This window comes from Pleurodeles waltl, chromosome 1_1, assembly GCF_031143425.1.
Source record: "Pleurodeles waltl isolate 20211129_DDA chromosome 1_1, aPleWal1.hap1.20221129, whole genome shotgun sequence".
Lineage (NCBI taxonomy): Eukaryota > Metazoa > Chordata > Amphibia > Caudata > Salamandridae > Pleurodeles > Pleurodeles waltl.
The window spans coordinates 729,408,582-729,422,667 of record NC_090436.1 but is presented as its reverse complement, the minus strand read 5'-3'; the positions used below and the strand labels follow the sequence as shown (position 1 = coordinate 729,422,667).

Below are 14,086 nucleotides of genomic sequence, written 5' to 3'. Positions count from 1 at the left end.
TTAAGACAAACTATTGAATGAAATTTACCCCATGAATCAATTTAAAAAAAATAAAGAATGCCTAATGAGTAGCAATATACTAAGACTCATTTTGCTGTGCCCACTCTAGTGCATGTTGAATATGCAGAGTGTGCACGCCTCACTGTGTAAGACTGAATAGTCATATTGCAGTACCAAAGTTTTATATGTATGTATGTCTATGTAGCTATGCATGCTCTTTGCTTTACAGGTTCCCCAGATTTAGCATGCACGTTCTCAAAATATGGACACAGCTAAAGGGTCCTTCACAAACAGAGGTTAGATTAATCATTTGATGTAGCTATAAGAATAATCAGATATAGAGGTATAAGTAAAGTAGGGTTCTGAGCATAAGTCCGGAAGAAACACCACTGACTAATCATGGAAGAAAGGCGTGAAATGTCTTGACAACAAACTGGACCAGAGAATAAGTCCAATTTTGTTTTAACCTTGTCATAACACCCTAAAATAAAAGCAGTATGCATTGGTCATCTATAGACAACTTTAGAATCACCACACCTACCACTTAATATTCCCACTGACTCTTCACAATCCTATCTGGATGAAGGCAGGAATTATCTCCACCAAAGATCACCCTTTTTCAAGGCCTGCTGAGTACTGCACCTAATGTGCAGCACAACACCCAATGATGAAGCTTGCCAGCTCGGTGGGTAAGGGCACCCTATAAAGGACACTCCTGGGGACAGGTACAACAGAAAAATAGTTAGAATACTTTTCTTTTGCTTTTTTAATACAATGTTGGTCGAACTTCACATGATTTGTGAGTAGTCATATTTAGGGAATACATCTGATGGGCCATCAAAACTCTTCTCTATTATGATTTTTGGGTTACACTATCTCAGTCATAAAATATTACAGAAATAATGTCAACTTAAGCATTTTAAATATAGTATTGAAAATCTATTCTCTATGCTCCCACCTCATGAGACCCATTAAATGTAACTTGGATGAATTAAAATAAAGCTGATGCCTGCAAGCAACAAGCACCACCGATTTTCAAGTAACCATTAACATCACTAAGTTCCCCAACTTGGAGAAGGAAGGGTGTTGGACAGGTAAATCGTCCCATTTTATTCTTTTGTCCATTTTCCTTCCATACTTGTCCGTTAGAAGACAGGAGCCGTTTAGGCATTATATATTTGGAATTTCAACAAAGTATTATCAGGTACGTCCCCAGGACTTCTTTCAAGAAATAAGGCCTATAGGGTTGTCAAGTATATGAAGTAATACTATACTGAAAACAGCATTGGGGGGGGGGGGGGGGGGAGGGGATTTACACAAAAAAACAATTCCAGGCTAACCTTTACCCTGCTAACAAGACCCACAATGAAGGATTAGGCATGACAGTTTCGAGGTACTTTGGGGTGTATATCTCAAGTAACTATCAGGCTACAGAGTACCTAAGTTAAACAGTGATGCCTAGTGTCCTTTTTAGGATGAGCATAGCAGCGCTAGCGCTGCTTTTCTGATATGTTGGTATGTATCTGGGCCTTTAACCACGCCCATCATTATCCCCCGTTCGTGGGCTTGCCTTTCAAAAATCCTTTCTTTTTGTTGGTAACCTGCTTTACATTTTGTCCCTCCTTAAGGCTGTTTTGTTACCGCCTTGGGGACCGACCCCGTTACATGGATAATTGCACGTTTGCTGATAACTTTGACTGCGAGCGAACTTTTTTCCTTTTGTGCGGCTCCTTCAAGCTTACAGCAGCACTTTGTATCGGCTCGCTTATGTCAACTGTTTTAATTTTCATTTTCAGTCTGTATGACGCAAAAAGTCCACTTGGTAATTTACAATGCTTAGAGCTCTAACACAAGCAAACGCAAGACCAATGAATTGCAAATGCTTGTTTGGTTTGCTCCTACCATACAGTGCAAGATCTCTAGTTGTGAAAGGCTCATTGTGAACTTAGTGGGCTTACAGCTCACCCACTGCTTCCCAGTGGTTTGCTTTACTGTCACTGATTTGATTGGTTCTTATTCAATGGCTTGCTTTACTATTCTGTTTTCTTGTGCCTCCCCTGGTGCATAGTATCCTTACGAAACTTTTGGTTAGCTGACTTGTTAACTTTTCCTGCTCACATTGAGAAGTACTCTTTTCTTTTGCAATCAGCACTCCAATGAGAGGGCATGTGTTTTCTAGCGCTCCCTCTTGTGTGCTGTTTCACATCCCTCAAATAGCTCCTCAACCCCACGTGTTGCTCCACACCACTTCCAGTTTGTCTGTGAAAAAACAGCAAGAGGGATAATTTTACTTGAAAATGGCTGACGAGCAGATTTAAGGGTTGTTTTTGCTTTATCTCCTACATTCAAGACACACCATGAGAGCACAAGCTCTGGCATAGAAAGACCTTTATGGGGCCGGAGGAAGGGCAGAATGCTGAACTCACTCAGCTGTCATCTGAGACAGAAGGTGAACGTATGACACTTCTGCCAGAGGCCCATACATCTGTTTCCCTAGGCCAGAAGACCAAATAAATGAATCCTGTGAAAAATAAATTAGGTTGCCAAACGTAAGATAGCGCGGGCGTGGGGTGCTGAATCTCCACCAAGTATTCTGGGATGAGTGGAGGGTCTGGACTGGTGCTGCAGCGCAGAAAAAGTAATCTTTGAGAGCAGGGGCTGCCCCAAGATGTGGGAGAAAATATGGGGTGGCTGGGGGGCCTACAGGTGCACGGGGTGACTGGTGGTGGCCAGGGCGCTGGCGAACCAGGGGTGTGGGATTGTGATGTACCACCTGTCCTCTTGATTGGGTGTGTTGGGGGTCGGGGGGGTCATCCGACCGATATGTCGGGACCTGGACTCTAGATAATTACTATGCTTGGTTCCTACGTAACAGCCTGACGATGGGACTTTGATTGCCGTCTGCTATGATGTACAATGGCTGCTTAATAAAAAATAAAAAAAAAATAAAATAAAAAAAAAAAAAGTTAGGCCTTGGCAATCTTTCCCCTTTAAGGTCGAATAACTTCCCTACTCTTTTTAAATTTTGTTCAGAGTTTCCGGATTGAAAGTATTTGAAAAAGAAACACTGACAAAGATTTAAAACACTGAATTCAATCAACAATTTTGAGGTACTGGTGCTAAAGGACTGCTTTTCCTTCAGTATTCTGTCGTCTTTTTCTTTTACTTTTTTAAACAATACTTTATAGACAAACATTGGCAAAACCAAGAGCTTAGTACTTACATTCTAAAAGGTGCAACCTATAGGCTTTAGCAATGCTTATTTATCTTCTGTACCAGTGTCAACAAGAACAATGTCTTGGGAAATTAAGCCATCAGTTACGGATTGGTTAAGTAGGAATGGGTTGCAATAATGTATGCATGTTGCACTTTTTTGTAAGATCAATGCAACCCGGATTTGTAGAGAAGATAAGGGAGTAGACTGTCTCATCAGACGTGAAACAGCACTGCTCCGGTTTGGACCTACTTGTGGTATTCTTGAAAGCTTCTCTAAACAACATTTGGCGTTTCATTTTTGATTCTCTCGATGGTGGACTGTGATGATTTACAGGTTCGTTGTTAAGATATATTCACAGATTGTTTTGAGGAATTGCAATTCTATTGCCAGGTGTGGAATCCATGTTGAATTTCCTGGGACTGTGTTACTCAATGATAGCAAGGCCTGTTGCTGAAAAGCTCATAAACTTGATGAGCCATGTTTATTGTTTTTCTTCTTTTGCTCAGAACGCGTTTTGATGCAAGGCTCCAGATGTACTATTGCATGCTATCTAGCATAAGCAACCCATATTAAGACATTTACTTTCCTGTGTACATACTGCTCACCAGAGTGGAAAGTCCCCAAGTCTCCATTGTCATCATGTATTGCAGGTAGGCCATTTTTTTGTAACTACTTTATCTGTTTTTCATTGGACCATATATTTGGATATTATGACACTAACTGGAATTTTAGCGGTAATGTCGAAGAAATTGATCGGGTGATGAACGGTAGTTGGACAATATATGAAACGCCTAGTTACACCTTCGTGGTTTGAAAGGATATAAGATAGTGTTGGAGTTGTGCAAACTGGACTCCTCAGACTTGGCCCTCTCAAGCCAGCAGTCCCAGTGGCACATTAATAAAACCTTTTCTTTTATCTTTCTGATGAGTTCCTGTCTTTGATTTTTCCTGAGTTTTGGAGCATCAACAGTTTGAGCTTGTCAAGAAAGATTCAAATCCCTGTTTAAGACAGTATATTCTAATGTATTTGCATGAGCAGTCTTTTTCTTGAAGTCTGGGAGAAGACTGATAGTAGGCTAAGATGGATTGCTCGGAGTTCTAGATGTTTATAGTAAGTGAATTCCCCTGATCTGAAGAATGGCCCAAACATGTGTGAAAAGGGAAACATTGGTCACCATTGTCAGGATCTCACTAGGAAAAAGTTATTCCTGACATCAGATGTTTCAGGTGACAACGAGGCAAAGCACTAGAGCGATGGATAAGAAAGAGTTTGTGCTAAGAGGCCCTTGTTGAGGTTGATAGTCCTCAACATTAAGATTTGCTATGAACTGGTCAAGAAGCAGCCATGAAAAGTCTGAACGCCCACTCCATTACACCTTAGGCAGCTACCCCTACATTGGTGTGTGAGAGCAAGGGGCAGGAGGCAGATGCCTGTCCTAGGTACCTGCCTGGTACCTACTGCAAGTCTATTGTAAGGTAAAGAATCAGCGGTTTGACGTATCCATCAGAAGAGTGAGTCACTTACCTTCAGTAATACTCTTTCCGGAGGATAACCTAACATTGTTCACTGCCCTACCACCTGCACGCTCTGTGGAGTGACTTATTTTTAACACATGAAGATGCCAAGTTTGTATGAATCACACTGTTACCAACATTAGTACACACTCTACGACAGAGGGGTGAAAAGGGAAAAGACAAGAAATAATATCAAATAACCTTGATGGAGCTGGAGCCAGGTTTGATGAAGGGCTAATGCTCTTCCTTTTTTTAATCCACTTGTTTGAGTTTCTGAAATTCGGATCGGGTCCAAGTTCTTCTTCAGTCTTTTTTTAGCACCAGAAACTAGCGGAAATAAGTTATCTTTACTTTTTGGGAGTTGGCAATCCTCTTTACAGCATGGTTGCCAAGAAGAAGGAATGTCTTGCAGTAACCTCTCCTGGTGCCACTATAACAGCCTCATCGGAAGTTACTTCAGGAGGAAGAGACTTGAACAAATATATAATGATGCAGAATATTCAGCACCTAGTGTCTTTTGTGATTTATTCATACTCTTGAAGACAGATCAACATGCTTCCCCCAACTGGAAAAAATGATGAACGAGGGCAATGATAAATTACTGTTTACCTCCAATCTGGTGCTTGCCTGCAGTGGCAGAAGCATTTTGATATCCTCTACATCTGGAGGGACTTCTCTGAAGTTATGACTGCCGTTTATTTTCCTTTTGCTGTTGAGGAGTTTGAACCCTCTGCTAAAAGTACCAACTATTCGGAGTCCTTAACTAATGTTTCTGGTACTCTTTTTATGGAGGTCTATGGCTCCAAAGACATCTGCTTCTGAGCACCCAGTCAGTGTGGCTCCTAAACAAAATGTTTACAGATAACGGAAGTTTGATCATGCACTGCTATGAATCAGGTTTCAGGCCGTTTAAAGACAATCCTCTTTATGTGGTCACCCCTCAAAATATCCATGCATGGCAAGAACGCTATAGCTAGCACCATACTGATCACTTGGTTTGGGTCCATCATATCATCAATAATGATCTCAGAAAAATCAGATTATTTATCCCTATAATCGTCTTCTACCAACTGTTGTACAGAATCCCACTTGAATCAATCATACCTACCTATTAGTGCAGTAACAAATGCCTTCAAAGAAAATGCCCTGGAAGAGCACACTCCTCCCCCCCCCCCCAACTTTTCTTGTCAATCCGCAAAAGCAGAGGGTCAGATGTGAATTCTGGGCAGCCTAGACTACTAAGTGAGCAGGTTGAGGAGTCAGTTATCAGACAAGAAAGATCCGTATTCGAAGGCCTGTAGTTTTTTCTGCACACAAGAAACTTCTTTTGCTGCAGCATATGTAAGAAACAGGCAACTGAGAAAAGACATAGAACTAACATCAACATGGATTAGAAGTATATTTGTGATAAACAGTATAAGAAATAATGAACAAGTTACTTACCCTCAGTAACGCATTATCTGGTAGACTATCTAGCTGCAGATTCCTTACCTTCAGAATTTCCTGGTGTCAGCTTGGAATCCGAAACGTTTGCAGAGCAATTCCCTTGCACGTGCAGTGGGGTGGCATGGTTTGGATCTACATGGCATCGTTGGAGCCCTCTTAATGTCACGGTCGCCTACAAAGGCAACACCCAGGTGAGCGTACGTCAGTTCTTTTTTCACAAACTTCTATAACTGAAGTGCAGAGCCATGGAAAGAAGTAACAGTTTGACTGTACCAAAAAACTACGGCCATGAAAGGGACAATCCTTAACCCTAGAAGAAGTGTCCACAGAGTGGGGCGGCATGCGTGGGTTTAAGGGATCTGCAGCTAGGTAGAGTATCTACCAGATAATGCGTTACCAAAGTTAAGTAACTTGTTCATATGATACAGGCTTCCAGCTGCAGATTCCTTACCTTTAGAATAGAAACCCAAGTCATAATCTCCCGGCGGTGGGCTGTGGAAAGCTCTCTTTACACTAAAAAGTCCTGAAGGACTGAACGGTCAAAGTGCCCGTCTTTACGGACTTGATGCCCACGTCGCTGCCCGACAGATATCCAGGACTGGAACACCTTGTGTTAGCGCAGTGGCAGCAGCCTTGCCCCTGCTGGAATGAGCTCCCAAGCTCTCAGCAGGCAGCTTCTTGGCCAGTGCGTAGATGATCTTAATGCAGAGAGCGACCCAGTGCAATATGGTTTGTTTCTGCACTGCCAGACCTTTTTTGCTCCCACAAAAAGAGTTGGTCATCCACTCAGAACTCTTTTCTGCGGTCAAAGTAGAAAGACAATGCTCTTTTTGGGACCAGCCAGTGGAGTCCCTCCTCTTTTTTTTTTTTTTTTTTTTTAGAGGGATGCAGTGGAGCAAAGAAGGTAGGCAGGGTGAAGTTCTGACCGAGGTGAAATGGGGTCACCCCCATAGAGAGGAAAGAGACACGAGTTTGAAGTACCACTTTGTCCTGGAACATGGTGAGATACGGCGGCTTAGATATGAGAGCCTGCATCGCACTCACCCTCCTGACAGATGTTATCGCCACTAAGAAGGCTGTCTTGATGGTGAGCTGCCAGAGGGGACAATTGTGCAGTGGCTCAAAGGGAGCACACATGAGAAATGTCAGGACCAGATTGAAGTCCCACTGAGACATAACAAAGGGCATAGGGGGATAAATCTATACAAGCCCTTTGAGAAATCTATGTACAATAGGTGATTTGAATAATGAATGCTGACAGACAGCTGAAGGAACGCCAATAAGGTGGAAAGATACCCTTTGAGAGTGCCCAATGCAGAGCCCTGCTGGGCAAGGGATAAGACAAAGACAAGAATGTCAGAGAGAGAAGCAGAAAGAGAATCCATCGATCTTTTGGTACAATCATTTACAAAACCTTTCCAACTGCAGGCATATACAGTCTCAGTGGAGGGAAACCTGGCTACCAGAATAACTTTACAGACTTGTGGAGGAAAGTCCAAGACTCAATCTCCACGCATGAAGGCCAAGAGTTGACAGGTCCGGGTGCAGAACTATCCCCAGCTGCTGTGACAGAAGATCTTCCCAAAGGGACAACCAGCTTGGAGGATCAATGCTCATTTTTAGAAGCTCTGGATACAAACTCCTTGCCCAGTCCAGAGCCACTAGAATTACTTGGGCCTGGTCGTTCTTAATCTTCTTGAGAACTCTGGGCAGAAGCAGTATGAGCGGAAAAATGAACAAGAGGCCTGAGCTCCACTCACGACGAAAAGCGTGCACGAGTGCCGCCTTGGAAGCCCCAACTTGCAATACTTCTGACATTGTGCGTTCTCTTTGGAGGTGAACGGATCTAACCAAATCCCTCCCCACTGCTGAAAGAGTTCTTGTGCCCCCTCCAGATGGAGATGCCACTCGTGATCTGCTAGGCATCTACGGCTTGAGTTTGACTGCCCTAGTGTTGAGAGAACCTGCCAGATGTTGAACCACCAGGGTTATGTCCTGCTGTTCCAGCCATGTCCAGAGATGCAGGACCTCTTGAACTGTTTGCTGCAGTACCACATTGCGGTTGTGTGGTCTGTGAACACCTGCACCATCTTCCCTTTGACAACAGGAGGAAATACCTTCAATGCTAGTTGGATTGGTCGGAGCTCCAGTAAGTTGATATGGAGTCCGGATTCCACCAGAGAACAAATGCCTCTGATCTCCACCTCTCCAAGATGGCCGCCACACCCCAGAAGTGACGCATCTGTCACTATTGTAAAATCTGGTTGGGGAAGGGAGAGGAGCCTGCCTCTGGCCCAATTGCAGTTCACTAACCACCACTGCAGATCGTTTGCAGTTCCCTCTGAGATCTGACCCATGTGGGTGAGATTTCACTGATGCTGTGCCCACTGGAACTTCAGATCCTACTGCAGAGCCCTCACGTCATCTGGAATGTTTTACTAACAGGATGCAGGAAGTCATGAGGCCCAGCAGTCTCAAGAGTCTGTTTCACTGAAATGCAGGATAGAGGCATAAACATCAGAATCATAACCTGAATATCCTGGACTCGCTGCTCAGGAGGGTAGGCCCAAAACAGCACTGTATCCAGAATATCTCTAATGAAAAAGCATCTGAGAGGGAGTCAGGTGTGACTTTTCCACGTTTATAGTGAACACCAGCAAATGCAGGAGGCTTGCTGTAGTCTGAAGGTGGGTGATGACAGCCTGGGGCGAAGGTGCCTTCAACAGACAGTCGTCAGGGTAGGAGAAGACTGAAAACCCTAACAGGCACAGATGAGCTGCGACCAGGAGTCCTCGAAGTGCTCTTGCACCAAGTCTGCCTTTTCACAAAAAAAGGCAGGTCCCATCGAAGGGACGGTCCATGAGGTTTGTCAGGCTTTCCCCCGAAAAGCTAGAGGTACAGAGGCAGGTGTGGTAATGAAGGGCCACTGTTGAGGAAAATGCCCTTCCCAATGAGTCCATCATGTCCAAACCACACCTGATGGTAAACTTGGCTGCATCTCTCTCATCTTTAACTGCCTGTGAGAGAGAGGCCCGTACGTCCCCTGGAACCTGCGCCACCATATCCCATAAAGTTAGGGGGAAAAAAAACAATAGGCATGAGGTATTTAGCAACCTCAATGCCAGGCTGGAGGAAGAGAATTAATTTCTTCCTTAACCGGTCCAGCCTCTTGGATTCCCTATCCGAGGGAGTGGAAAGGAAGGCACCATGGGAAGTAGAAGCTTGGACCACCAAGCTCTCCGAGGTGAGTGTCATGTTTACAGGCACCCCTGTGCTGGGTTTGGGCTACGTCCCCAGCAGGACATCTGTGACAGCCTCATTAAAAGGTAACATTGGTTCTGATGTGGAAACCCCCAGCTGAAGCACTTCTGTCAGGAGGTTAGTCCTGACCGGCACTGTAGGCAGATCTAGATCCAAGAAGTCTGCTGCCCAATGCATCACCATTGCATACGATGCATCCTCCTCCGTAGCCACTGTAGAAGGTGACATTACAGTATCTGGAGAGGTGCGTAGTCACCTGGTTTCTTCCAATTTCACATATCAGTCCATAGGCTCCAAGTGGGACTCTAGAGGGTCCCGAGACCCCTCCCACTCCTCACCAGTGCCTGTCTGTTCGTAGAAATGCTCAGGCAATGATCTGGTACCTGTGGGCCAGCTTATCGGTAATGAGAATGGGGTTTGCGGCGTCAGTGGGTGTCACTGGCACCAGGAGCATCGACGTCAGGAGCAACGTCGGAGGAGGCAGACTATGTGGACCCTGCGTCGTTCCAGATACGATATCAGATCCAAGAGACCCAATCGATGCTGAGGAACCTGATGGGACCTCAGCTGATGTCGTGGGGCTAGCCCGCTCAAATACGAGATGCATGGCCTTGTAAAACTCTGTGTTGAGTGGGGCTTGCTCCAGCTCCCAGCCCTGCCAATGGTTCAGCGGAACCGTGCATGGAACGTCAACGTTCTCAACTCGACTTGCTGGCAGACAGGCAAAGTAAAGGCAAAGACCGGTTGAACTTTCTTGTGCCTCTTCGCCGAGTGCCCGGAGGACCTTGAGTGGGACAAAGAGGACTTGGGGCTCCTGAGGCAGTCCCGCAACCTCCTCCACAACCGGGACCATGACCTCAGAGGAGTCACGCCTGCCAACATCGACTGCCGGGCGGCCATCAGCTTCAGGGACCACTAACTCAAAGCTTTCAGAGCCAAGGCCGAGCAGTCGGAACACAACTTGGAGTGGTGGTCTCGGTCTAGACACCAGAGACATACCTGGTGGGGATCTGTCACAGACCTGGCGCAGTGTCAGGCACCACACGGCTTGAAGCCAGTCTTCCTCTATGCACAGACAAAAAGGTCAAAAAAGGCCTGTCAAAATAGACAGAGGTAAGCTCTATTTTGGATGAGCGCTTTAACCGGCGCTGAAGGAAAATAAATGATGTACGCGTGCCTGAGTGGTGCCTTTATAGGCAACTGTGATGTCACAGATGGCTTCAACAATGCCGACGCCACACGGATTTGAACAACGCCACCCAATGGCGCACGCAAGGGTATTGCTCTACAAAAGTTACGGATTCCAAGCGGACACCAGGAAAATTAAAACATAAGGAATCTGCAGCTAGAAGTCTCTATCAGATCAAGATCACAGTAGACAGGGGTGGCATTAGGATTAGTTTTGCTGCACCTGTTACAAGACACTGGGGAATAGGATAGTGCTTCTAAAATGGCAATGCCTAAGGCATACAACATAGTCTAGGTGGCAATAGGGATAAGACAGGACCCGTAACTGGAAGAATTCGAGCGGAAGGCAGAGCTATCAGTGTTGAAGCTGGATACTGAAGGATTGTGACTGTCACTGAAGGCAGTGTGACTACAAATACTGGTGAAGCTCTTCTGGAATACATTGGGTAGGAGGAGTTACCACCAGATGAGTAACTTCTCTTTTCAGGAATTGGTTCTTCAATATTCTGAATTTGAGGAGGACAGAATCCTCACTGACTTGAGATTCCTGATTAAGGACAGTGAAACATGAAAAGTTGTATAACTTTGTATAATTTTATTGGGATATCTTGGAGTCGTTCAAAGTTGAATGCCTCATTTCCACATCTAGTCGCTCCTCACACTGAGATCTCTTTAGGGTCACTTTCTTTGGGCAGTGCGGGTAATCAGACACTAATAAAAACACTCAGGGGGAACCCTCATCTCTTCGCCCATTAGACCTCTCAAAAGAAGATCCATGCGCTGTCTGCATCTTGTTGTAAATGCAGGAGGTTTTCTCTGTCATTTAGCGTCCTGTGGTGAAACAACAGGAACAATGGGAACACTTGTCATAATATTTGTCTAACAGGTTAAAAATACAAAGCTGGAAAGTGTCATTTTCAACCCTTTTCTTGCCAGAGGCAGGGTACTTATCAAAAAGTGAAATCATTCACAGAAATAACTTCTGTCAGAAAGATGTACAAACACACTAACATGGCGCGTGAAAGAAGATTTTTAAAGTTTGAGAATGTTTTTTCAGTGGAGCAGTGTCATCTTTCCAGCCCATGAAACCTGCAGCCTATCTAGATACAATGAAGTGATTTTTATTAATTTATCATGCAAAAAGGTTTGCAACCTTGTTTGTCACATATTCATGTACCGACTTTCTAAAATTATAATTAGTTTACTTTTCAATAACAAAAGAAACTAACTTTGACCAATATAGCCCACAGACACGTTTCTGAGAAACATCTATTTAATGACTTGTCTAATAAGAGGAAAATATATATATTTTATTTAAAAAAAAAAAAAAAGGACTCCGAGATCCAAGTGTGAGCAGACTTATTCATGCATGTGGTTATCAATGGGCATCCCATGCAGGAAAAAAAAAAAAAATTTTTTTTATTTTTTTGGAATCAATGAAACTCACTTTTTGGACAATGTATTACGGCAACACATTGGCTTTTGATTAATTTTTTTAAAAGAAAAAACATATTCAAGTACCTTTAAGATACTTCCAATTTACCAGAATACATGAACGGCTGATGTGATGGAGCATGCCGTAAAGAAAAATAAGTGGTATTTTACCAAAAGAAGGGGTATTTATAAGAGAAAGGATGATCATTTTAAACTCACCTCTTGGTCAGGCCTTCACTTGAGTTGGGATTCACAATTGTGGTCATAATAATACACAACTTATTTTGATCCAACCATGAGCTTTTTCACAAAAAACAACAACAAAACAAAAACTGGCAGAGCCTACAATGGGAAACTGAAATAAGTCTTAGGAAAAGATGGAAAGCCAACAGATAATTACCTCAACCTATCCAAGCAGGACATAAATCGCCAGAGAGCAACTAAATATTTTGCATAACCTTTGTGACTGAACTTTGTTTTGTTTTTCATCTTAAACTGTTTTTTCCCCCACTTTGTACACCTTTGTATACGGAAACTACACCAGTAATCCTGCCCCTGCCCGGTCTCTTTTCTCTCTTAGTTTGGAAATAAATAAATATCCTCAAGGTCGGCTAGCACATGCAGTAGCTGCTAGTCTTCAGATCCTCCTTTATTAAAAATTTGCGATTTGCCCTAAACTTACACTTCACTTTAATTCTTTCACTACAGGACTGAAAGAATTCCGATAGTAATGCTCTACAGAGGCACTATGGAGGTTGCCTGCTTTTCTTTCTGGGCAACACAGAATATAAAACAATTTGACTACATAGCACCCAACTGACAATGCAAATACAGTTTCTCTCACATTCTGGTTTTGGAGGACAAATTATATAGATTTGGTTTTACATATGAAGAACAAAAGAACAAAGATTTTTAGTTACCTTGGAGGAGGTAGGTGCTTTTCTTCTTTTTCCAGATAGCGAGCTTGAGTTAATGCAATTTTTCTGTTCATGCACTTAAGGGAGAGAACGTGAACAATGGTTAATAAACTCCGCTTTTACAATGCAATTAAAATCTACATTGAAACACTTGACATTATCCAAAGATTAAAACAATGCAAAGTTAATGAAACTTATCATAAATGGACAAGATTACAATGAATACGAAGTAACTTTCCTGGTACAAGTATAAATGATACTACTGCTAACAAAAAACTGCTCTTATGTATAATCAGTAAATGGAGGCCTGAAAAATGTCCCCACAGAGTTAATTGAAACGACTGCAGACTAAGACTACTGATGCTACTATTGCTACTGACGCTACCAGTAGTACTGATACTACAGACATGAAAGACCATTTCACCCTTTCTTTGCACACCATAACCAGTCAGCAGGTCCTATTGAGCATTTCAATTCTTTGCAATGACAAGGTAATCTTAAGCACAGGAGGAGTTGCTATCATTCACAAAATATGTCTTCATCTGCAAAGAAATTCTCATCCACCTAATGCATTTTATATTTCAATGAATAATTGCCGGCATTCAAATCACATTGTTAAATTCAAAAATACAAAATTATGGATCAGGGAGAGAAAATTGATCCTGGGAAAATGCATCAAAAACAAAACGTAGTCAACTATCGAAGTAAAAAAACAAAACCCATTTCTAAGTACATTCAACCTCAAATAGGGAAATAACCTGTCCCTACTTTCATCCTCAACTAAGGAAGGAATAATATCCACCAATATTGCTTCCAATCCACATAAGATGAGGTCAGAAGGTCACCACAGTTCCATACTTTAATACAGTTACTGATTACACATATGGCTGGAATATCGAGTTAACTGTATGCCAATGACAATCTTGCACTTTGATGAGTCCAAATGCATACAAATCAGTGCTTTTAATAGAGAATATACTGTACTAAATGTCCAACACTATTCATAGCAGCAAATATTTTTGCCATTATCTGTTACTGCCATCAGTTTTTTTGTAGTGTAAAACATGCACAAATAATCATTTTTTCGTCACGTTATTTAATATACACT

The 14,086-nt window shown here is 43.0% G+C and overlaps 1 protein-coding gene across 1 annotated transcript in view; it reads right to left on the bottom strand.

Moving 5' to 3' along the window:
* Positions 1-14,086, bottom strand: part of SPTLC1 (serine palmitoyltransferase long chain base subunit 1) — a 324,879-nt gene that overhangs the window by 2,936 nt on the left and 307,857 nt on the right. The window contains exon 14 of the mRNA XM_069227382.1: positions 12,982-13,055. Within this exon, the coding sequence (XP_069083483.1) occupies positions 12,982-13,055 (74 nt within the window). The remainder of the gene's footprint in view (positions 1-12,981; positions 13,056-14,086) is intronic.